Source organism: Eucalyptus grandis, chromosome 11 (assembly GCF_016545825.1).
Source record: "Eucalyptus grandis isolate ANBG69807.140 chromosome 11, ASM1654582v1, whole genome shotgun sequence".
NCBI lineage: Eukaryota > Viridiplantae > Streptophyta > Magnoliopsida > Myrtales > Myrtaceae > Eucalyptus > Eucalyptus grandis.
In genome coordinates, this window is record NC_052622.1 from 38288240 (window position 1) to 38312934 (window position 24695).

General features: G+C 39.3%; 2 protein-coding genes across 2 annotated transcripts; one reads left to right on the forward strand and one right to left on the reverse strand.

The window, feature by feature from the left end:
- The first annotated feature begins 10221 nt into the window (after window positions 1-10221).
- Window positions 10222-17317, forward strand: LOC104449184 (mechanosensitive ion channel protein 3, chloroplastic). Its single transcript, XM_010063247.3, is given in 15 exon segments — window positions 10222-10526; window positions 11313-11525; window positions 11615-11674; window positions 11990-12147; window positions 12641-12764; window positions 12858-12955; window positions 13051-13164; window positions 13449-13509; window positions 13764-13913; window positions 14036-14146; window positions 14271-14438; window positions 14526-14639; window positions 15258-15314; window positions 16286-16787; window positions 16790-17317. Coding segments are annotated over 14 exon segments (2109 nt in total). The 5' UTR covers window positions 10222-10526; window positions 11313-11444; the 3' UTR covers window positions 17101-17317.
- A 1319-nt stretch (window positions 17318-18636) lies between these two features.
- On the reverse strand, window positions 18637-24361 carry LOC104449182 (O-fucosyltransferase 31). Its single transcript, XM_010063243.3, has 10 exons — window positions 23949-24361; window positions 23419-23481; window positions 23228-23309; window positions 23008-23078; window positions 22765-22853; window positions 22473-22676; window positions 20799-21069; window positions 19611-19838; window positions 19270-19467; window positions 18637-19066 (listed from the first exon to the last, which is right to left on the reverse strand). Exons 1-10 carry the CDS (start codon window positions 24084-24086, stop codon window positions 18857-18859), a joined length of 1554 nt encoding a protein of 517 aa, XP_010061545.2. The 5' UTR covers window positions 24087-24361; the 3' UTR covers window positions 18637-18856.
- Window positions 24362-24695: the final 334 nt, after the last annotated feature.

Consider the following 24695-nt stretch of genomic DNA (forward strand, 5'->3'; position numbering starts at 1 on the left):
TCTTGAGATATTTTTCTTCTAGACGGTTTTTTGGGCGATTCGGGCCTTGGGATAAATTGCCATTTACGAGGAGGAGAAAAATAAGAGGAGATGGAAAGAAACATCTCCACGTTAAATGATAATATAAATAGGAAAAAAAATAATTTACGAGATCTAAATAAGGCTCGGGCTTTTTCCAAACCATTATTTTTTTTACTACAAACATCATTTCCATTTTGAAATGACTGTCTTTATTCGCTGCACTTTATTCTCCCCACGTCTTCGCTTGGGCATGCTTTTGGAACTTGAAATTATTCAATTACAATTTTACCCGGGCAACAGGTGTTGAAAACGTGGTGCTCACTCTTGATTTAGGATTATTTATTAATTATTTTCTTCTTTTTATTCGGTTTCTTCCTTTTATGGCATTTTTTCGTTTGGGGTAGAGTCGGTATCCATGTTTTCCAAAAGAAATAATTTATTTGGCAGATAATTAACTAATTATTGTTTTAACGTGTTGTATATTCTAATGAATGCATTTGGCTTAACTATAAATTTAATATGCATCATTACTTAAACTACATTTATTTTAAATTCTTAACTTTCACTTTATTCGATAAATCTATCATTCCATTTTTTTCATCAAATCAGTACATGACTTTTTATAGGGTAAAAACGACTAATAATTTAAAACTTTTACTCATGCTACAAATTTATTTCAAACTTTTACTCATGTAATACAATTACCTTAAACTTTTTTTGACACCCAAAATCATAAACTTATACTCATGTTACACATTCACCCCATTTTATTATGGCACCAAGCATGTAAACTTGCCCATGCGTGATGTATTTTACCCTTTGTCGAGATTCTTTTTCCTTTTTCTTTTCTTCTTTCCTCCTTAGTCTTCACCGCTGCCCAAACCATCATTCTTAGCGTCGCCAAACCAAGGAAGAAAATGAAGGAGAAAGGAAAAAGAAAGCGAGAAAAAATGCATACAACCACATCCGCATTATTTGCTTTTTGTTTTACATGTACTTGGGTTAATTTCAGAAAGGAGAAAGCCACAAAATATACCTCAAACTATGCTTATTGTGGCATTTGTGGCATATTTATCCTAAACTTTTTCTTACAAAAAAAAAAAAACTCAAGTTTGTATTTGTATGACACATTTACCCTATTGTCAAATTACCTTCAATGAGCAACATTAAAAGAAAATACCTACACGGATGATGAAAGGCAAATTGTGTTAAAGTAGCACCCATGCGGCTGGTGTTGTTTTTTGAAACTTTGACAGGTTTGGACTTGTTTTTAACTTCACAATGGAAAATTTAAGATAAATATATCATGATAGGTATAGTTTAGAATTTTTTATGTTACAAAAGAAAGTTCAATATAAATCTGTCACAATGAACATAAGATTTTTTGTGGCTTTTTTCGTGTTAAAATAATGATTGCACTAGTATAGAATGAAAAAAAAAATTACCACTCATTGATACAATAAAAGTTGTCTATTTGCTAAATATAATTTTTTTTGGAAACAACTACAAGCGATAGAAGAAGAAGAAGAAGAGGAGGAGAAGAATAAATAATTCTAAATCAAGGGCGGACCCATATAGAGTAGTCTTTGTTGTGTGTAGAATTAATTAAAAAATTTCAAGTCCAAGAGCATAATAAAGTGAGCAAGGGATGACGTGGTCAATTTAAGGCAGTAAGGAGGTCTCTACAGTTAAAAAAAAATGACATGGAAGAAGAGCAAACCAATAGATAAGGGAAAAGAACGAAAAATGTTTTAAACCTATTCATTAATGCCAATTTAATTCTAAACCTTTCAATTGGCTTAATTTAGTCATAAACTTTTTCACATTGATACAAATTCAGTCTATTTGGCTAATTTAGGTTGAAAAATTGGTAATGTGAACGACGAGGATCCTACATGTTATCACTGGCACTAAGGTGGACATTTTAAAATAATTTTTTACTAATTTTCAATTTTTAAAATTATTTTTTTCCTTTCTTTGGACTGTGACTAATACTGACCATTGTCAGCGATCGGCCACAAGTATGGGCCAGGGAGGGCGTCATGGCCCTCGTCGGCCACAAGCGAGGGCCAATAAGGGCATTGGCGAGGGCTAAACCCTCACGACCTAAGCGAGGGTAGCCCTTGCCAGATCTAGCAAGGGCACGACCCTCGCGGCCTAAGCAAGGGTGACCCTCGCCAGATCTAACAAGGGCTCGACACTCATTGGATTGGCGAGGGTTGCCCTTGCGACCTCTAGTGACGGTCGATGAGGGTGACCCTCGCCTAAGCGGCGAAGGGTAATACCTTGCCCAGTTCGACAAGGGTTGCCCTCACCAGATCTGACGAGGGTGACTCTCGCCCATGGCTAGCGAGGACCATGATGCCCTTACCGGCCCCCATCTATGGTTGGTCGTCGGCAATGGCCAATACTGGCCACAATCCAAAAATGGAGAAAAAGGAAAAATAAGAAAAAAGGAATTTTTTTTTAAGTTTAAAAATTAGTAAAAAAATCATTTAAAAATATTCACATCAACGCCGGCAATGCCATATAGGATCGCTGGCGTCTATGTCACTTATTTTCGGCTTAAATTGCAGGATAAACTGAATTGGTATTAATGTAAAAATGTTTAAAACTAAATTGGTTCAATTGAAAAATTTATGACCGAATTGGTACAAATGTAATAAGTTTAGGAATTTTTTTGGTACTTTTTCCAATAGATAAATATAGATACCTACAGAGGCCCTTGAAAGTCGAAACGAATTGGGGTGAGATGAAATGAAGTAATTTTTGCATCAGTTACGTGACATTTGAACTAATCCATCAATCCTATCATTAAATCCCATTCTTAGCCGTTAGGGTTATTCTTAGCTCAAAACCTTATCCGAACTAATAAAAATGAATCATTTTTTATCGAATCTACTCCCAGGAACAGAATCGTTACCAAACGCGCCCTTAAAGTGATCCATTTGCCAAAATGTTCACATGTTGTATTTATGTCCTCAAAGCATATCGATATACTTACATTATTTCAAATTTTATGTTCTACCTTGATAATCACGATATATTAATTCATAAATAGTACCTAAAAAATTAAGGAAAATTCCAAATAAGAGTATGAAATGCCCTCATTTTCTTAAATAAGGATTAAAAGTTGACATTGTTTTGAATAAAGGTTTGAAATGACCATGTTAGTCTCAAAGAAGGGCTTGAAGTGGTTATGACCATTTCAGATAAGGGCCTACCTCGCTGGCAAAAAATTTGCAACAATCAAGAATATTTTCGTCCAAGTACAATTTAAATTACATTAGATTAACAAATTTCATTTAAAAAAAGAGAGAGTAAGAATACAAGTGGCCGCCACCCCGTCGCTAGTGGGGCAACGGGGATGGCCAGTGAGGGTCGCCCGCTCGTCCTTGTGCAGCGCCCCCAAACTAGGGTGGCGAGGTCCGCGAGGTGTTGTGTGGGGGTAGATGACCCTTACCTTGATTCGGGAGAGAGTCCAACCCTCAAACTTTCCACTTTTGAAAAGATTAAATTGTAGTGCCCATTCCCTGCATTAGAAGAATTTACAGATGCTCAACGTCAATTCCATCATATGCCTAAGGTCCTAAACCCTACACATGTTGATGATCATGGGAGACAAAAAAAAAGTCACGGCTGCTAAGGCTGTTTTGAATTGGCAGTCAAAAAATGCTTTGGCCCAGAATAATGTTCTTAAGATAATTGATCAAATGGCTTTGGTCACAAATAAATTGCTTGAGACATTTTGAAAGAAACTCCAGCAGATGGAATCCGGTAGTTATGTTTCTCATAATTATTTGGAAGACCAAACAGCTGAAATGGAAAAATTGAGGAGATAGATAAGCTCCCGCAATTTGTCCCTCCTTCGGATCTATTTTCCTAGCCCTAGCAAATGATTCCAATGGAAGGGGGCCCTTCCAAGGCCACATTAATTGCCTCAATTATTGAAGAAGCTCCAAAGACGAATTAAAGAGATATTGTTACGCTTCAAAACCATATTAGGGCCATGGAAAGAAAGATTAGTAAAGAAAAGAAACTACTTCATGAACCTTTTCATGAGCCTCCCTCTGCTCATATAGTCTCAAATGCAGTTCAGGTTTTTTTGCGAGATCAAAGCAAACAAGAGATACCAACTATTGTTGCATTTGACTCTACAAGCAAAATATGTCTGAATCAGCCTCAAATAAAATTCCTTTTCCTCTGAAAATACTTCACCCTCTGAGCCACAAACAGTAGTATCTCGCTTACCTACTATCTTTGTGGTCGACCCTATGAAGTAGAAATGGAATTAAATCCATTTGAGCCAAAAGTGGTACACCTTCATGACCCAAACCCAAATCATATGTCTTTGACCTCAAAATACTACTTCACACTCGATGATATCCCATATTCCAAATGGCTAGAAAGATTATAAGAGTTTGACGCTTGGCTCAACAGTAAAGCATTTTCTGTTGAAAGTTAGTACGATATACTGATTGAGTTTGTGAGTAGATTTACTAGAAGCTTAACAAATTGGTGGAAAATTGTTTCCGATCAAGATCAAATGACAATTCTACTTCAAAAAATTTTCATTATGTGATCCAAATTATCCACCAATTCTTTATTGGTAAACCAGAAGATCTACTAGAAAATTTGCCTATAATATGAGCATGGGAAAACAAAAATAGAATTTGTGACATGTAAAGGTGTGCATGATCCGGGTGAGCGGTTCCCGATCTAGAACCGGGAACTGCCCGCTAAGAACCGGTTCCGAAAAATGAGAACCAAGAACCACCCACTAGTTGTATGGATCCACACTCGGGAATCGAATCGCCGGTCCGATTTGATTCCCGAGTGGATCCATAGAATTGGTCTAACCTCTGCGCCTTCCCCTTTTCGCCCTCCCCACATCTGCTTATTTTGGCTCTCCTGACCATGGTAGATTTGTTCTCCTCAAGTATTAGTGCCGCGGTGTCGGTTGTGACCATGGCGCTGCTTCCGTCCCAGCCACCACCACTATCTTCGCCACTGCCTCCGCCGTCTCTCACTCCTCTCTCGAGACCAACAATGAGGAGGACAATGGGGACGATGATCTATTCTTAGAGCTAGAGTTCACCCTTGTCCCTGCAAATGAGGACAATGGGGAGAAGCCTGAGGAGGGGGAGGAGGAAGAGGGAGGTAGAAGCGGGATGAGCCCAACAACAAAGAGAACGATAGTGATAGTGAAAGCGGAGGTGGCAATGAGGATAGCGACAACGTGGAGAGAGAGTTCAAGTTCAAGGGGGAAAAGAGAATCGACTGACTATTTCGCTAAGTTCAAATTAGGACTCAAAGGGAAATGAGTAGATCCGGAGGTAAATTGGAGAGGAAGAGGAAGTTGGGGGAGAATTTGAATTAAGAGAGACGAGATGGAGTAGGAAAGTAGTGAATTGAGATAAGATGGTGATTGGAGCCCTAAATTTTAGATTTGTTAATTTTGATTTTTTTAATTAAAAATTAGTATATTATTATAATATAATCAGTCCGGTCCGGGTGAGCGGATTCGCCCATGGAACTGGGAACCGAATCAGTACCCACCGGTTCTCATAAATTGGAACCGAACTGATTCCTTTAAGAATCACCGGTTCCAGGCAGTTTCAATCCTGTTTCAGACGGTTCGGGTGGGTCTCGATTCTTTTGCACACCTCTAGTGACATGTATGCTATCTCACATGCATGACGGAAGGGATTGTCTATTATTTGCCAAATTCCTCTTCATTTGTTGACTCATATCATGAGAAATTTTAGGAGTTTCTACATTATGGCAAGTGCAGAGCATACTACTAAGATTGATCAAATGATCCCTAGTTTTAAAGAATCATACCAAACAAAAACGAAGATTGGGATTCATAGCAAACCATACAATATTATTTTTTGGAAGGAAGTGTTTTGCCCCTTAGTGTTTACAAGCACCGCCTCATACAGCATAAAACAAACACTAAACACAATTTTACAGACTCTTTATGGCCAACAATGACCAATTATTTGACCCTTATATTAACAGACGAAGAACTTGCTTCTAACAAACATTTTTCACTTTTGCAATGTTAAATAATACATGAACAATGCCAAATAATGTCAAATAGTGCCAAATAATACTTTTAGGCCAAGTTTTTCTATTCTTCATGTTGCTTCAAATTCCTTTTCCTTATGGCTTTAAATTCTTCAGACTTCTTTTTCTTTAATGCTTCAGACTTCATAATTGTCCAAGCCATCTCTATCCTTTTGCCTTCTGTATTCTATGATGAGTCTTTCAACTTTGAGAGCTTGGATAGTTGAAAGTTTGGTGTCAATTGCCTTGAGGACATTGTTTTAGACCAAAACATTTTATGACTACCAATTCAAAATAGCCTCCGAAGCCATAACTTCCTTATCAATATCTATAGAATTCAAGACCTTAGGCATACGACAGAACCAATGCTGAGCATCTGTAAATTCTTCTGATGCTAGGAATGAGGCACTAGAATTAGATCTTTCCAAAGGTGAGAAGTCTGAAGATTGAAACATACAAACAGATGGAAGGATATGAGGTGGTTCTTGCTTTGGGAAACATTGGAGCTAGGGTGTTTTGGGTACTTCTAGAGGAAAAGAGTTCTCCTTAATCAATTTGTAGATGGGTTTGTAGAAAGGTGAAACAATTGGCTTTTAGAGTGAAGGTTTCTTTTTGGGTGGTTACTAAAGAGGTGGAAGAGGTTTACATGGTTAAGGGACTATTGGAGGAGGGTGTGATCGAGATGGTTCGTACGAGACCATGGATTGATAATTTTCTCCATATTCACCAACAAATACGATGATGAAGTCTCCATCAAGGTAACTTTGGTAAAGTTTATCTTTTGACATTTTCTTTCTCCTAGATGGTCTATCATCCTCTTCTTCATCTAGAGGGAACATTGATAATCAAGATCCCACAAACAATGTCTTGTCCGGAGATCTTTGTAATAATGAATGGGTCATCCCTGTTGGTCAAAAGACTCAATCATAGGCTTTGGATCTGCATGGCCATCATCAACTGGAACATCAGTTGTACGATGTTGCATCATAAAAATAATAGGAAAGATAGAAAAAGTGGTTTCTTCCTTTTCCTTACTAAATTTAATAACAACTGTTCCATCTTTTTTTGGTAGTGATTGAATACTAGGAAAGAATTATATGATGATGAGTTTGCTTCGAACTTTTATAGCAAAGGTATACCCAGAAGGAAAGTTAAAATATCGAGTATATGAAATCTGGTATTTTTGGAAGTATCTTTGTATCAGGACTAGAAACATTGGCTCTAATGTCAATGAGGACAATAACAGAAATAGGCTTATCATATTTGGATAGATATATTTTAATAGGGAAATATAAGAGAATAGAATGAGTGTATGCATAAAGATCTTGGATTGTAGGAGGTTCAGAGAAGACTGATTCCATATCATCGTCCTAGAGTGACACTTTAGTCTATGTTTTCATTTTCTGAATCAAGTGAGAATTTCTACCCCTAGCTTTTGGAAAATTCTTTGCAAAATGTCATTTCTTGTTGTAGATATAACACTTCTCAGATTTTCTATCCTTTCCAGAAGAAATCCTTCCGGTGCATTTTTTTCCGCAAAAATCACCATTTATGCCTTCTCCTTATATGGCCTAAAGAGAATCTTATGAAGTGTCTTTCGCTTCTTACATCGACCACTCCAAGAAGGATCATTGCAATAATCTTTCTTTGAACATTCGATTCTTAACTCAGGCTTTTGACAAGCCCGATCAAGTTCGTTTTTGCTCTTAAGATAACTCCTAAAAGTCTTCATTCAAATGCAAAGATCATCAAGAGCCCAATGTATTTCTTGCTGGAGTTCTCCAAGATGAACATTAGCAACAATCTTTTGCTTATTCTAAATGAAATTTTCCACAATTTGTCTAATTTCTTTTGGAATGGAGGTCAAGAATACTTGTTTCAAATTTGGATAAGCTCTAAAAGCATAAAATAATTTAAGCATTTCTTAAAAATGCTTATTCATATGCTTTTTTCTTAAGAAGTAGCATTTTCTTTAAAAAAATTATCTTCTTTTAAGCACAAGAAGAACTTCTAATTTACCAATAAAGAATTAGTGGATAATCTGGATCACATAATAAAAATCTATCTAAAGTAGAAATGTTATTTGATCCTGATCAAAAATAGTTCTCCACCAAGTTTTTAGGCTTCTAGTAAATCTACTCATGAACTCGGTCAATATATTGTACTAACTTTTAACCAAAACTGCTTTAGTGTTGAGTCAAGCATAAAACTCTTGTAATCTTTTTGGCCATTTGCAATATGGGATATCATCAAATGTGAAGTAGTATTTTGAGGTCATAGACCTCTATTCTAGGTTTGGGTCACAAAGGTGTACTATTTCTGGCTCAAATGGATTTGATTCCATTTTTGCTTCAAGGAGGTCGGCCATAAAGATAGCAGGTAAGCGGGATATTGGTGCTTGTGGCTTAGAGGTTGAAGTATTTTAAGAGGAAAATGAATCTAATTTTGAGGCCGATTTAGAGATATTTTGCTTGGTGGAGTTGAATATAGCAATAGTTGGTATCTCTTGTTTGCTTTGATCTGGCAAATAAATCTCAAGTGGATTTGAGACCATATGAGTAGAGGGAGGCTCTTGAAAGAGTTCAGGAGCCGGTTTCTTTTTTTAACTAATTTTTCTTTGCCTTTCCATTGCTATGATATGGTTTCGAAGCATAACAATATTTCTTTGATCCAACTTTGGAGCTTCTTCAATAATTGAGTCAATTGATGTAGTCTTGAAAGGGCCCACTTCCATTGGAATCGTTTGCCAAGGTTGGGAAAGTGGATTTGAAGGAAGGACATATTTTCCATCTTGCAGCTTAATCTGTCTCATCCATTTTTCCATTTCAACCATTTGGTCTTCCAAATAATGATGAGAAACATAACTACTAGATTGCCTCACATAGGCGTCAACGACTCTGTCGACCATTGCCAATGGGGCGGCGGCCATAGGCGGGAAGGCTATAGCCTTTGTAGTTGGTGAGTTTTCCTTTGTTTTTTTAATGGAAAAAAAAAAAAAAAAAAGAAAAACTGAAAAATTTGTAAAATTTAAAAAGACAAAATTGTCATTCACAACTGGTAAGTTTAGTCCCTTATTGTAGACTGCTATGGCCAATTCGGGCCGTCAATTGAAATAATATTAACTTCAAATTCTTATTTGAAAAAATAAGGGCACCCCATTTTTTTTTTTTTGAAAAAAAGAGAACATTTTAGGTTTTTATTTGAAATTTTCTAAAAATTGAATTGGTAAGCTTAATTCGTTGTGAAGGGAAGAAAATGAGAGGCGTGTCCGAAAAGTTTGAGAAAATTCAAATGTTTTGTGAAAAGAATTTTCCCTGCCTACTTCCACATTTTCCTCTTCTTTCGGTCTTCCGAACAAAGCATAAAAGTCTAGTCAAACTTATATATGGCAAATTATCGGGAAAAAAAAAAAAGAGAGTGCTTTCGATCAACATAAAAGTCTAGTCAAACTTATTCATTTGGTTAAATTATTTACTTTTCCCAATTATTCATTTACTTTTTTTGGTTAAAAATGGCACTTCGAATCTCAATATGGATGTTAGTTCAAAAAAAGAAAAAAAATCTCAATATGGATGAAGAATGAAGTTCGGCTTGTGGGGGCGGCTCATCTCAGCTTTAGCTGAAAAGACAATCCGAAAAGATAATAATTTATTATTTGACCCTATAAGTCTTTGCCTCGCGTGCCGTCGCTTTTGAGAAGCGGAAACTAGACAAGCGAAAATACCCAGAAATAAACCAAAAAAAAAAAAAAAGACACAAAAATGGCAAAACCGCAAATATTCCGCAAGAGAAATTTCAGACGAGAACCCCAACACGGAAGCGCGTCTATCCGCCACGTAAACCACGTTGCAAATTCCGAAACTCCGCGGGCCCCACCTCCCCGGCTACATCCGGAAATTCCCGATCTCATTGGGCCACGTCGGCTCCCGGGGTGAGAAATACGCACCCTGTGCACGTTAGCGGGAGAAACGCTACAGGGCGCCTCCCCTCTGGCTCTATCTCCCTCGCCACAAATTCTGGGCTGTTAGCTTTCATTTGAAGAAACCGATCCGTCGACGAACCCGAGAGAGAGATTTTTCTAAATCCGATTCGCACGCCTCGCTCGCGACTTCGCCAAGATAAACGCCCGATCCCCTCTGGCGCGTTCGGTCCGATTTTCCCGGGAAAGTTCCTGTTGATTTTCCGGCAAAAATAGTGCCCTTCGGTGTCTCTGTCTTTTACCTCGTCGCGATTTCTTTGTTCGGCGGATTGGACGTGCTTTTCCCGAGCAATCTCCTCCGGCTTTTCCGAGGGACGATCGTAGCCGTGGTTTCGCGCGGGTAGAGGTCGGATTGCCCGAGCAGGTGCGTCGAGGAAGCGGGCGGCGATTGATTGTCGGTGCGCGTTTTGGGAACGAGGTCGCATTTTCGAAACCCTAGTGTTTCGGCTGCAGAGTGAGCCCCGCGCTTTCGATTGCGTACTGTTGCGAGACAACAGTGTCCTAAAACTGCGGAGACGGTCGAAATTAGAACTCTGGAACAGTTTTTATTTTTCGAAGTTGTTGACTGATTATAGGCTGGAATTGCTGGCAAGTAAGTAGTGCAGAGCTTGGGATTAGACTGTTTCGAACTATGCCGACTATGTGTGTAAGGTCTTAGGGTGCCGAGGCATTATGCGATATGTGTGCGATGGCAGTCACCAGAAATCGCAGTTGATGTGCGAAAGTCTTTTACCTGTATGCTCTCTTTGCAGTAATGGTTTAGTATGAGTTCTTTGGATGCATGGTAGCTCATGTTAGGATCGAACCTTAGGTTTTGTAAGACGTGGCCAATGCTGTTTGAAGGAGACTTAAAAGGTTTTGAATTCTAATATTCCATGGCATCCACGCTTTAATCTATTGTCAGGTGTCCACATCTATTTTGTTTGGTGCTTTTAGATTCTTCTGCTAATGATGGAAGAGTGTGCTTCTGTCGATTATCATAATAGTAGTCTTTAGTTTCTTCTAGTAACCCTCGTAATTTAATGGGTTATAGCTTCATCGTGATTGTCACGTACAGCCAGATTGAGAATGTATTCTATGCATTATAGTCAGGATGATGCTTTCTTATAGATTTAGATGCACGAATTTGAGACCTTTACTAATTGCTTAGTGCAAAACCCTGAATGCAAATCAAACACTGAACATGGCTTATTTTGGTATAAATTTAACTCCTTCCCCATAATTTTCTTACTTTTTGCAGGCGATATATTTGTTTTGGCAGTTTGAAATTTGGAGTGCTGATTCCTTACGAGGGCATTTTTTTGTGGTTTGAACTTATCTGAACTGAATCTGCGTCATCTATCATCTTCCTGCTGGCTTCTTCACTTCTCCTATGATGGCCCATTCTAGTTCCATGCAGTTGTCCCGTGAACTAGGGATTTTCCTTGATCCAAAATGCTGTTACCAAAACAATGTAAGAGAGCGTCAGGCTACAGCTATTTGAATTATTTTTGCTTTCTTTGTCACTGCTAATTTCATTCTTCTTTCTGCCCATTACTCAAGAGTGTTCTGAAAAAAGGCCGGCTACTGTCCGTGGGCAACAATCTCTCATCGCATTCTTTGGTATGGATATGCAGGGTTTGATACTTGTAATCTGAAAATAAATCTTTGCCTTTCATTTATGTCGTCATTAATATTCTTTCTGTTACTTATTCTGAACTCTAAAAATAAATGATTTTCTGTCCATTGTAGCTGCGCATGTCCATGCATTCTTTTCTTTGTTTTTCATTTTCCTTTCCAGATATGAAGCCTGCTTTGGCAGTTATTTTAGGATATTCTGGTGCTTGCATATCTATTTTGTATCTCCATGTATGATGTAGGTTCGAGAATTTGTTGAATGATATTTCAATAGACTGAAATTTTACATGGCATTTACAGTGGCAAGATGCATGGCGTCTTCGTCTTTTAGGCAAGGGACATGGGCCAGTCCGTCCCATATCTTCTAGACATAAAATTTTCTTCTGCCGGTCTTTTCTTGTGCCTGGCGGCGGAAAAGAAGTCCCAGTTGTAAAATCTGTTGCTCTAGTCTTGAGAAGGTATTCTTCTTTCTTCTCCAATTCACTACCTGCTAGATTGATGGCTTACTCCAGGAGGTTTAGAGAACAAAGCAAGAGAACAATAGCTTTGTCAATTCGATTAGGGTGGCCATTTCAGTTAAGCACTAAATCGAATCCCCTAATTGTGTCGGACATTTCTTTTCCTTGCTTGTACTTGTCTAGATGTGACCCAAGCGGGCCCAAGTGCCTAAATAGCATATTTACCACCTCATATGGCTCCTCGAGGGCCATCAATAAATCTAAAGACCTATTATTTGTCTTGATATCATTTGCAATGTTCTCTGTTTAAAGAAAAGCCTAATTGATAATTCAGTTGTTTCTAATTGAGTGAGGAAAACTTATTTCTCCATAAATGTTTCTAATTTTTTTTTTAATTTCTTTTAGCTGGAACAAAGTGGTGCTAATCGAATATGTTACTTCTTCAGAGTTCCTGATAATATGTAACGATTTGATTTTAATGTGCTACGCGCAGGTCATTTGACTCTTTGGGTGGAAGCCCTTTGGTATTTAAGCTGGTCCCAGCAGTTGGTGTCATTGCATTTGCTGCATGGGGTCTTGGTCCACTCATGCGTTTTGTTAGGGTTGTCTTTCTTCATGTAAACACAATTTATTCTCCTATAAGTATTTCCTTTTCTGACAGATCTATTCATTAAATAATATGCTTTAACATTTATTTCGAATTTATGCAGAAAAATGACAACAGTTGGAAGAAGAGCAGTACACACTATATTATGACATCATATTTCCAACCTTTGATAGTATGGACTGGAGTGACACTACTTTGCAGGTGCGTACATTATTTTATGAGTCTAGGTAAGTGTTGGCATCTGTTCTATTCCCAGCAAGTCTAATTGTACTAAACTGGAATTGGTTATGTTACAGAGCATTGGATCCAGTAGTTTTACCGACTGAAGCTAGTCAAGCTGTTAAGCAACGGCTTCTTATTTTTGTTCGATCATTGTCGACTGTACTGGCTTTTGCATTTTGTTTATCAAGGTGAGTTTGATCTTTACAAATTGGTCTTGGAATCAAGTAAATATCAACCTGTCTTCAATTAGTCAGGTGACTTCCGATGAGAACTTAAAAAAGTGAGAAGATTATTTGAGAGTCTGTCCGTGATTCAGAATTACAATGTTGACCTTTGTTAGCCCTTCCTTTGTGGTAGTACAAAATACTTCTGTTGTGTTCCTATGTCTGATTATACTGAAACTTTTCAAGGTTTCCTTATTTTAAGTGTAACCATTGCAATTAAGTATTTGGTATGGATGTCCCCTTTTCAGCATCGTTCAGCAAGCACAGAAGTACTATATGGAAGCAAATGATGCCTGCGATACAAGAAATGTATGATTTCTTTTGCTTTCAAGTCTCACTCATGAGTGTCCATTAACATTGATAGTAATGGCTATGCATCTGCGCATGTAAGTGCTATCTGTATCGGTTTCAGAGTATAGGAAGGGTGTAAAAATGTTTTACTTGTTAGCTGCAACATTGCGTTCGTCTGGCGTTGGAGCATTATCACAGGATGATACAGTTGTCTTGGAAGCTTCCTGGTAAAAAGGAAATCCCTCTTTGATGATTTTCTTCTTGTGTGGCAGATGGGTTTCAATTTTGCTGGAAAAGCTATTTACAGTGCAGTGTGGGTTGCTGCAATATCATTATTTATGGAGCTACTTGGATTCTCCACACAGAGGTGGCTGACGGCTGGGGGTCTTGGTACAGTTCTTCTCACCCTTGCTGGTCGTGAGGTGAGCAACTGTTTTTCAATACATATGATGTTGAGGAATAGGGATTTCATTATCTCTCTGTGACATCAGCTTTAGCCATTAATTATTTGTGTAATGACTTCTATTTTTATTTATGCATCCAGATATTTACGAATTTTCTTTCGAGTATTATGATTCATGCTACACGACCATTCATTGTGAACGAATGGATTCAAACCAAGATTGAAGGCTATGAAGTCTCTGGTACTGTTGAGGTATGAGCTTTGATTTTCTTATCCTAATCCAGTTAAAGAAATCATCCCTTGGGACTAATGTACAAGTATATTAGGTTTTCTTATTTTAACTTCTAATCATTTTGCTAAATTTGGAAAACACCAGCATGTTGGTTGGTGGTCTCCAACCATAATTAGAGGTGATGATCGTGAAGCAGTGCACATTCCAAACCACAAGTTCACTGTAAGTGTTGTCAGGAATCTTAGCCAGAAGACTCATTGGCGCATCAAGACACACCTTGCTGTTAGTCACCTGGATGTCCATAAGATAAATGTGAGAAAATCATGATTCACCCACTGATGTCGAGTTTTTTTTTAAGGCTTTCAGTTTTTTGACTTGTCCATATTTTCGTTTGTACAGAATATTGTCGCTGATATGCGCAAAGTGTTGGCGAAGAACCCTCAAGTGGAGCAGCAGAAGTTGCACCGAAGAGTATTTCTGGAAAATATCAATCCAGAAAATCAGGCTTTAATGGTAATTCTATTGTAAATCATTAATCTGACTTTTTGGTCATGAAACATGCTGTGGTACTTTGCCAAAAAGAATTACATGCTAGATATTTGTTGAGAGTTTGATTGGCATTTTCTTTAGTTCGAAGTACCTTTTTTTCATTCTTTGAGGTCATTTTTTTCACATTAATCTGATGAATATGATGTAAACTTTCAGATGTTATAAAAACTATGTAGCCCATGTTCCTTATATTGTTTTGATTTTGCTCCTAATAGTGCATGAGGACTTGGATGTGGAAATATTTAAGGAAAATGACATTCTTCTCTTCCTAAATGCACCTTTTCTTTGATATTTTCTTTCCTATAGTCTTGGAGGGATGGATCACTACCTTATCTTCTTTTGATTTTACTCTCAATAGTGAATAAAGACTTGGATATGATATATTCAATGTAATAAGTATAATTATTCTTCTCTTTGTTAATGCAACCTCTTGTACTATATTTATCTTCCATAATCAAAGGACTGGCAAAAAAAAAAAAAAGGTCTTGGCATGATGGATCGCCGTTCTTTATTATATTATCTTGGCATGATTATTCTTGTATATATTGTTTAACCTTTTATCTGAATTATCTGGGCCTGCAGATATTGATATCTTGCTTTGTGAAAACATCACATTTTGAAGAGTACCTATGTGTCAAGGTAAATATACACCTATATGCCTATGCCATTATGACTTTTGACAACATTTGTCATGACACTGCTGTTCTTTTTGTTGTTTTATATAGATGTTCGATAATCATCATGTCTTTATTCTTTTCCAGTACTTGTTTTACTCAGGGAAATGTACATTTGTTGCTTATTCACATTTATGTGTAGCATACACTAGATTATCGTGAAATAGGTTCATCAATATGAGTCTTGGAGGGCTTTTTAATGGTCAGCCTTTTCCATTTGGAATAAAGAAAGTAGTAACAATCCTGTTGAACTTTCTACGTTTGCAATATGTTGTGCAAGTTGGAATAAAGAAAATGGTAACTATCCTGTTGAACTTTCTACGTGCGCCAATGATTGGAACTTATAAAAGTTGTGCAGTCCATGCAATCTAAAGGCTCCTTAATTCTGCCAGCCACTTTCTTGTAGCATGACCTATATCCCTACATTTCCTGGGCTGCAATGGTTTAAGTTGCAAAAAACTGTACCAGTGTGGCTTTTGACTTTTGATTGGCTTTTATTCCAAATTATTCATGACAGAAGTGTCCAACTGTACCTCCTTGAGGTTGTAATATTTGTAACCATAGCAGTTGCAGTTTTTTCTCTTCTGTTTGGTTTTTTAGCCTATATCGCGATGAGTTTCTGTAGGGTTAGGATTCTCACAACCAAGTTTTTTTCTTCTTTTTGAGTCTGAGGGAACATTATGCAATATTTATTGTTGGCCAAAGACAAAGGACCATTGTTTATTTAAGTTAAATTCTTGAACATAGCATATTGGCTACTTGTATGCAATATGCATTAAAGAAAATTGGTTATAAATGCCTCTGAGGGTTACCTCTGCGTTCATATCTCAGTGAGCTGAAGATGTTCGTCATTGAATGTTGAGTGTATGTTATTTATGTTATCAATTCTTGTAATGGAAACTCTACTCAACATGTTGCAACCTTGCAATGAAACAGGAAGCTATACTCTTGGATCTTCTTAGGGTTATCAGTCATCATCGTGCACGACTCGCTACCCCCATCCGCACAGTTCAGAAAATATACAGCGAAGCTGACCTAGAAAATGTGCCTTTTGCTGATGCGATCTTCACTCGTTCCAGAGCAGCAGCAAATCGTCCCTTCCTTTTGATTGAACCTTCTGATAAAATCAATGGTGATGACAAAAATAAGGCCTCAACCAAGGGGACCCATGCCAGTGAAGATAAAGATACCAAGGCTGAAATGAACTCAACTTCTGACTTGATAGAAGATTCAAAGGTTGGATCCACATCAACAGTTGACTCGAGAAAAGATGATAAAGTCAATGGACCAGCAACCCCAAACTCTGGCGCCAAGCTTTCAGCAACATCGACTTCTGACCCTCAAAGCCAGGTAAATACAGAAGTGCAGCAACCACAGAAGGAGAAAACTTTAGAAACCTCGAAGGATGTATTGAAAACGAATGCAAAGGATGTGAATCCAACAGGGAACCTTCAGAGGATTCTGCAGTTCCAACAGAAATTGGACGTGGAAAGGTAGATCCTACTCCCAAACCACTGAAGGAGGATGGAGAAAGGCCCATCGCATCAACATCAATGGCGAGGCCTCCCTTGGAAGAGAATATTGTTCTGGGAGTCGCCCTGGAGGGATCGAAACGGACACTGCCTATTGAAGAAGAAACAACGCCATCTGCTCCTTCTGAGACGAAGGAATTGGCTGCCCAAAGGAATGGTGCTGGGCTGCCTGCAGGTGGGAAGGAGAAGAAAGATGGCCATGTATCATCTAGTTCCTAGCACCAACCGAATGTTCGTTGACACTAAAGAGGAAATTGGTTAGTGCTGATTTTTCACATGATGCTGTTGATTGATTGGAATGGTGCAAAGAAGTGCATGCAGCTGTGTTTTTTGAAGGCTGCATATGCTGATACACTTCCAATTTAAATTAACTGCTTGTAAATAATCAATTGAATGAAGAATCTGTGCTCTGATCTAGCACATCTGAACTTGACCATGTGTGACATGCCAATTCGCAGTTTCAAGTGGATATATATTCCCATAGGAGGTAGGATAAAGTAGGTCGCGTAGTTCCATGGGCTGACGTACATAGGTTGACGTGTTTTCACTGAAATCCAATCGCAACTGGACATGCAATGATGATATGGAAAAATATGAAGAAAATAAAGATCTAGCTGGAATTTCTGTCTTCGCCAGCTCCTCCATTCACAGCCCCTAACGGCCACCGGCATATCCTCAATCCTGTCACCGACGAACTCAGGTGAGCTCTCCATACACAGCCCACGCTCAGGGCGTCCCTGTCAGATTCGTTCAGACTTCCAGATTGGTGCGAGTGATGACGGAGAGGCTTAGATGACGCCAATGACACAGCGTTGGCTGCGAGCGCTTAGATTTGCAGATCCGTACTGGGCTAGTCGTTGCGCTGGAATCCTCCTCTCTGCTCGGCTACGCCCATCGTATTACCGCAGCAATCGGCTTAGACAACAGAGAAGATGAATTCAGATTTCCTGTGTCTGCCTCCCGGGCATCCTCCGCTTCTTTTGTATGGCCTGCTCGTGATGTCTGCTTGGAGAATAGAAAAAGAGGGAGATCTGTTCCTTTTGCTCTGTCCAGTGAGGACCTCGCACGAGATGTATAGGCTGCAAAGGGGAATAATCCGGTCTATGCCTTGCCTATGCTTGCCTTGCCCATGCCATTCGCAGAAGCAGCAGCATGGCTCTGGATCTAGCAAAGGACGAGCCTGGCCGTGATCCACGTGCTTGTGGGCAGCGTGGTTGCAAACCCGCAGCGATGACATAGGAACTGGCTCAGCCATGGCCGCTGGCGGAGTCATCAGCGCTTGCGGAAATCTGGAAATCCGAGGTCCATGGCCGCTGACAGAGTAATGGGAAGGGAGTAGGAGAGAGAACAAAAAAAGAAACAACGAGTTATATTTTTTATTTTTTATTTATTTCCACATCACCGACCGGCAGCAAGTTGTTATTGACATTCAACCAATAAATGCATACCAAGTAAGCTTATTCTTTCCTTATTTGGAAGAGCGGCTATGATGTTCATCTGACGCCATTTTCTGTTCCACGAAGCGAGTTAGTCGGGAGCTAATACATACATTAGGATTTTCCTGTCCATCTGTGGCCCAGGAAGAGAATTATTGGAAGAGTAAGTCAAAACAGGACCAATGTCGTTGCACGCCCTCCGTGCCATGTCCATTTAGTCTTTCAACACGTCCCCGATTGTATGCGCGAACCTCTCAAGCCTCAATGTGAACTGCTTTTTTATGTGTGTGTGTGTGAGAGAGAGAGAGAGGCAAGCCCATTACTTGTGAGAATCATTTTAAACAAAACCCACGGCAACAAGTATAAGCTCAAAGGACAAACCAGGAAAGGGAAAGAGATCGACATTAAAATTCCGTGCGGCATAGGCTAAAGAGCTACTTAAAGATGCTACGGAGCAGATGCGTTTAACTATCACACGATGCAGCATGCTCTTTAATTAGAGATGCCAGGAGCTACGTAAGAATCTCTACTTCGATCCTCTAAGCTTGGCACATACAATCGGGAGCGGGATATGTATATATGGACTGCTTCTCCTTTCTCAATCGAATATGACCCTGTCTTTTTATATGTCCCTCTATGACAGCATGCTGGAAGTCTGACCATTCCATGCTTTTATTGAGAAAGAGCTGCCCCAGAAGCGCCATGTTTGGCCTTATAGTCTTCAAGTTCAAAAACGCTCGATGTCCTAGCTGATGATGCCAATCAAAAGTAACCGCTTAAATAACTGATTTTGTACTGAAAGAAAGTTAAAAGGGCACTAGAGCTTGTTGAAGAAAATTTGCCCGAGGTCCTATTGCAGCAAATTCTAGACTTCTTATCAGGATTCTGTCGATATAAGTTGAATAAACTGCAGGTACTCAAGGAGACAAGACATGGGTTGTCAGGTTCTTACCACAGCATTGTGCATATTTCCTGGAGAAGCAGAGATGAAGACATCGCTCTGCATGCTTACATAATAATCAACTGCAGCCAGTAAAGAAGCCTTGCCTTTGACCTTGGCTCGTTCTTCTGCAGAGGTGAGACTTTTCTTGTCTTCCATTAGTGGAAACAGTTTGCGTAAAGTTGAGATCCTTGATTCTCCTCCATACACCTGAAAATTTATCGCTAGCTAGCATCTCAACTCCAAAACAGACAAGTTTTCGTCGTAATAATGCCCATAGAACTCTATCAATTCTTGGCTTAAAATGGTTTAATAAGCACCAACGTGCCTTGTAGATAATGACCAAAAGTTACCTTATGAGAAGCAAGATAAAGTCGTGTACTGTTGCTGAAACCTAAAGCTGCAAGCAGCAACCCAATCTGTTCGGGTGTCAAAGGACAACGACCCTGACCCCTTAGTTCTTCATTGGTAAATTGGGAATTCACCACCCTTCCCTGCCATATTACCTGACGGTACTTGGCAAGGGCCATTCTTTCAGCTTTACCCCCACCAAAATCGCATGCTGAATGAGCTGCCATGTCCTGCAAATGAAATCATGAATTCAAACCAAGCCAAAGGCACGGCCTTCAATCAGAATAGTTAAAAGTGAACCAAAGGAAGAACTGATCTGGCATCTAAGCGACAGTTCAATTGATCAGATCACCGGGTCATTTTTTGTAGACATCACATACTCTCACTTCTTTCTACATGTTAACATACACTAAAAGGGGGTTCCACGTGTTGAGAAGATAACTTGTGAAAAGACATTACTATCACATGTTACGTTTGTATTCTCCAATAATTCATTTAATTTTGTGATTTGGTTTCTCTTTATGTATTTTCAATTTCCAAAATTCCCATTCATTCAAATTCTTAATCATTTAAAGCACAATTATTTCGAAATTGTGGTAAACTTTGGTAATAGGATGCAGCTAAAGTAATGGGGAGTCGCATCTCCTTATTTGTGCTGCATGTCACTATTTTTATAGGTCATACTCTTCTCCCCCATTTTTCATACGAGGTTGCGATGCCATAGGCAACCTCAGATCAAGGCCCCCCAGGCGTGGCGGTGACTCATCCTTGAGACACAGAGACAATCCTGGAAAATGGAATGATGGAGATGAATCTGGGTTTAGTGGCTTTGAGGTGGCGGCAGAGGGGACAGGGTGACTAGCCAAAGACTATGGCGCTGGAGGGGGCAGGATGACTAGCCAGAGAACATGGCAGCAGTTGGCAGGGCCGTGGTGGCTGAGAAGGACGCAGGGTTTGTGCTTTGTTGATTAGTGTTTAGATGTGTGTAGATGTGAGATCACAGGGAGGGCATTTTTGGAAATTGAAATTACAACATGGTAAAAAAATGCATGCATTTGCTTAGTTAAGGTAGCAAAGTTCTTAATTTGAAAGGAGAGATATTTTTTTGGTCATTGGGTAAAAAATCAGACATGCTTCTGGTATTTTCCCAAAAAGAAAAAAAAAAAAAAAAATCACGCTCAGTATCATACCTTATCAAAACGCAGATGTAACACAACAAACTTTCCTGATCCCTGATTTCTCATCTGCTCTCTTCCATCTTTCACAAATAAGTTCCCCATTGCTTGACTTTCTGTAACAGGGTAACGAAGGTGACTTACAAGGGTCTCACCCAATTCTCTGACATGAGGAACAAAAGCTAGTGCTTCAAAGTTGACTTTACATCGCAAGCGCTGGATGTTTGGTGGGAGATTGTTAAAGGTTAAACGGTGAGAGAATGGGGAAATAGCAGCAATTCCAAATCTGCACCAATAAAAACTGTCTCATGTTGCTATTCTTTTGTCTAATATATTTCCAATGACTGATTATTCAGCATGGATGCAAAAGTTCCAGCTATCTTTAAATGGCAAGGAAAAACTCAAATTTTTTAACTAAAAATGATGGTCACCCACAGGCAGCATTATCAATTTGGGTTTGCAGCAAGGAGCATGAGTTGTCCACTTCAGTCACAAATAAAATTGGTTGAAAAGGGCAGCTTGTTCCACAAAGCTCCCCTTATGTGCAGGGTTCCCCTGGAAAGGGTAGGACCACATCGGGTCTAAGGTATGCAACCTTACCTTGCAATTTTTGCAAGAGGCTGTTTCCACAACTAGAACCCATGACCTCCAGGTCACACGGTGACCACTTAACTGTTGCACCAAGGATCCCTTTCTCACACAAGAATGGGTATTCCAAAAAGATTAGTAGTTGCTATTCAGTTGCAGTCAAGTAACCCGGATGTGATCTGGTGTGGACTAGTTACAGAGAAAATTAACTTAGGAGATTCCACATATGGAAGTGCTGGAACTTGCTGCCCTTTAATGGCAAGATCTGAGATTTGGTGAATTGATTTCACTTGAAGCATTTCAATCTAGGTTCCCATCTATTCTTTTCAAATCAGCAAAACTGTTTTCTGGTCTTCCATGGTACTTCCTCTGTACACCTCATCATGTTTCTCACTTTCCTTGCTCCGTTTATTGTTGCATTAATATTTTCTCTTTCCCTCTGTAAATGGCTATTTTCCAAATGCAGTAGATCCTAAAGAAATCCAACTACCCCATGAATTTAATTGAGATATGAGAGCTCAAATTTCTTCACATTCAATGGATGTTTATGGAGCTTCCAACTTTAATGCAAGTTAAGCCAACAAGAAGCACAGAATTCCCTGCAAAAGGTTTTCTGAGCTTTTTTTTTTGAGTTGATGTTCCAACATACGAAGGTACAATGCAATGAACTGTACATTCTGCAGGCATTACCTAATGTCCAACAGTATAATGCCAAACTAAGTTCCAAAATTTCCTTTTACCTAATTTGATCTTATCATTTAGTAATATCGCCTTATGGATCCAATAAATGCCTCCCAAGTTAAAAACTCACGTTCTTCTACAGTGATCAAATTATCTAAATATATTAAACATGAGGATGGCATTAGCAAGAATATTATTGTAGGTGACTGCCATCAGCAAAGTAAAGAACTACATGCTCCAGTTGAATGATTACAAAACAAGAAGCAATCAGGAAGAAGGGATTTCAATGACAAGCAGCAGAACCTGAGCATTCTTAAGATTATAGAATCATTTAAGTGTTTTATCAATGAATAAATGCATTATAAGAGAGGATAAAACGTTGAGACATCCATTCCAATCCAGAAAATCTGACACGCTGACCTTTGCAGAATAGGCAATACATTTTCCAGATACCAGTTTGCTGAAGCATGAACAGGTGCCATCTTAATTCTGGTATCTCGAATCCCTGTAGCATAATATTCCCTTGTGCTCCAGGAATATTCACTAGGAAGCTCTTTCACTATAGAAATGTCACCTTCTAATGCACTGATGAAGTGATCCACATCAAATATGTCTGAAAATGAACTTCAGAAATGAAACACAAATCAATTATCCCTCCATTCATATGCAAGACCAGAGGAAATAGTTCAGGCCAGATTAGATCAGCAGGTACCTTGCATCTTGCCACACAGGATTAACTTCAAGATGTGGAATCACCAGCGTGGCATTCAAGATTTTGGCAACGGCAACTGCATCACAGATCTTTAAGGCGGAACAAAAGAGTAAGGGGCAAACAATGTCATTGATGAGGTGAAATCAGCGTCATACAAGAATAGAACAACACCGATCACACATGCATATCCTTGCTGCTAATTTTACAAAAAGCACACGCATCAAACAACACAAAAGAACCTACCCCCATCCTCTGCTGGTTCAAGCCTCCATCAAGGAAAACCTGGATGTAGCCCATAGATTTCCCAGGCAGCGCTGTCCAGAATATTATATCAGAAGGACATCCTCTCATATTTAAAACCAACCAAGAATAACTTATGTAATAAAGGAAGCATACAAGGTAAAATTAGAAAAGAACACAATGCTAGACAAAGGACTCTGGAGCTGTGGCTTCTAGCACTCACGCATATCATCTGCAGACCGAATACAGGGCTTCCATCCTTGATCAGGCAACGGAGACCATAGATCCAACTGTTGTCTGAAGGGCTAAAATAGGAAAACAAAAAAAAAAAAAAAAAAAAGGAAAAGAAAGATCAAATGACAGACCAATATTATTTCCCTTTCAATAATTATGTCAAGAATGTCACTAACTCACAATTTGCCGCTGTATGGCAGCCTTTAGCAGAGGCAAATGTCTGGGTTTTGGAGCATTCCATTCCTGCATGCAACAGTTCCTTTAATTACTGCATATATACACATAGCACTTCCAAAAAGTTGGGTTAGCAGAATTTTTTTTAAAAACAAACATAAAATTCATATGTGCAACGCTTAAAAACGGATAATTAAGACATTAACTATGAAAACTAGCGTAGATAAATCTAAAAAGACTTCCTTCTCGTACTACCACCGATCCGATGTACTTCCCCAGAGACGCATACGAAAACTACACGGCATGTTCCCCGCACGTTCAATAGCAATTAGCAGAGAACAGTCCGTGACTTGGTAATCACTGTTCGCTTCCAGAACTTATGTATGAAAGATCACTGACGATCACTGGACCGGTGAGGCACCGACTTGAAAACCAACAGAATGATCCTCGAAAACGCAAGTCCTCATCAAATCACGCCAAGCGACGGCCAGAAACCCTAGCGAGAGGGACGTCACGGAAAAGCAAGAGAAACCTACGGAGAACATGGAAGGCGAAGCGCGCCCCAGCGGCTTGAACAGGTTCGGGAAGAAGACCGGAAGCAGGACCGCAACGAGTCCAGCAAGCGCCATCTTCTGGGACTGATTCAGGTGGCCCTGACTCTGGCCGAGCCTCATGATGAACCCGCCGCCGTCCCAAACCGCGAGGGAAAGTTCTCCGGCGGGGCGGGAAGCTCCTCGGACCGTTGCGGCAAGGGGAGGGTTTTCTGGAGATCCCTAAGATCGAGGAAGAGAATGTCGCTCCGAAAGCGTCGGCGGCGATCTTTAGAGTTTCATGAGAGAGAGAGAGAGAGAGAGAGAAGGAAGAGAGGTGTGCTAATGGCGGTTTTGCTGTCGCCGGCGCCGATGAACACGGGGGCAAACGAAAGATCAGAGGAGGAAGAAGATGACACGCGGCCCGCACGTGCTATGAGGAATATATAATATATTTTCCTTTTCTTTATACCATAATTCTTACCTGGAATATATATACTGGAAATCTTAAAATTTATTATAAATAGATAATTGAGTTTATATTAATAAAATAAAAATCTAACAATTAATAAAAGAAAAACCACAAACTTGCCAAGCTCTCGCCTTGGCGAGGGCTTATTGGCTGCCCTTGGTGAGGGCTTATTGGCCCACACGTGAGGAGGGCACAATTTTCGACTTAAATCTGAATGAGGGTCGTTAACTGTCAATGATGAGATGTTAATATTATTTTTAGATCTTTTTTCATTTTCAAAT

Bases quoted from the DNA above. Each gene is read 5' to 3' on its own strand.
- LOC104449182 (XM_010063243.3), bottom strand. From the start codon at position 24,086: ATGAGGCTCGGCCAGAGTCAGGGCCACCTGAATCAGTCCCAGAAGATG. The intron at 23,079-23,227 runs GTGAGTGCTAGA...TATTCTGGACAG, and splicing joins TCGGTCTGCAGATGATATGC to CGCTGCCTGGGAAATCTATG. The intron at 19,067-19,269 runs GTAAGAACCTGA...TGGCATCATCAG, and splicing joins GAAATATGCACAATGCTGTG to CTAGGACATCGAGCGTTTTT.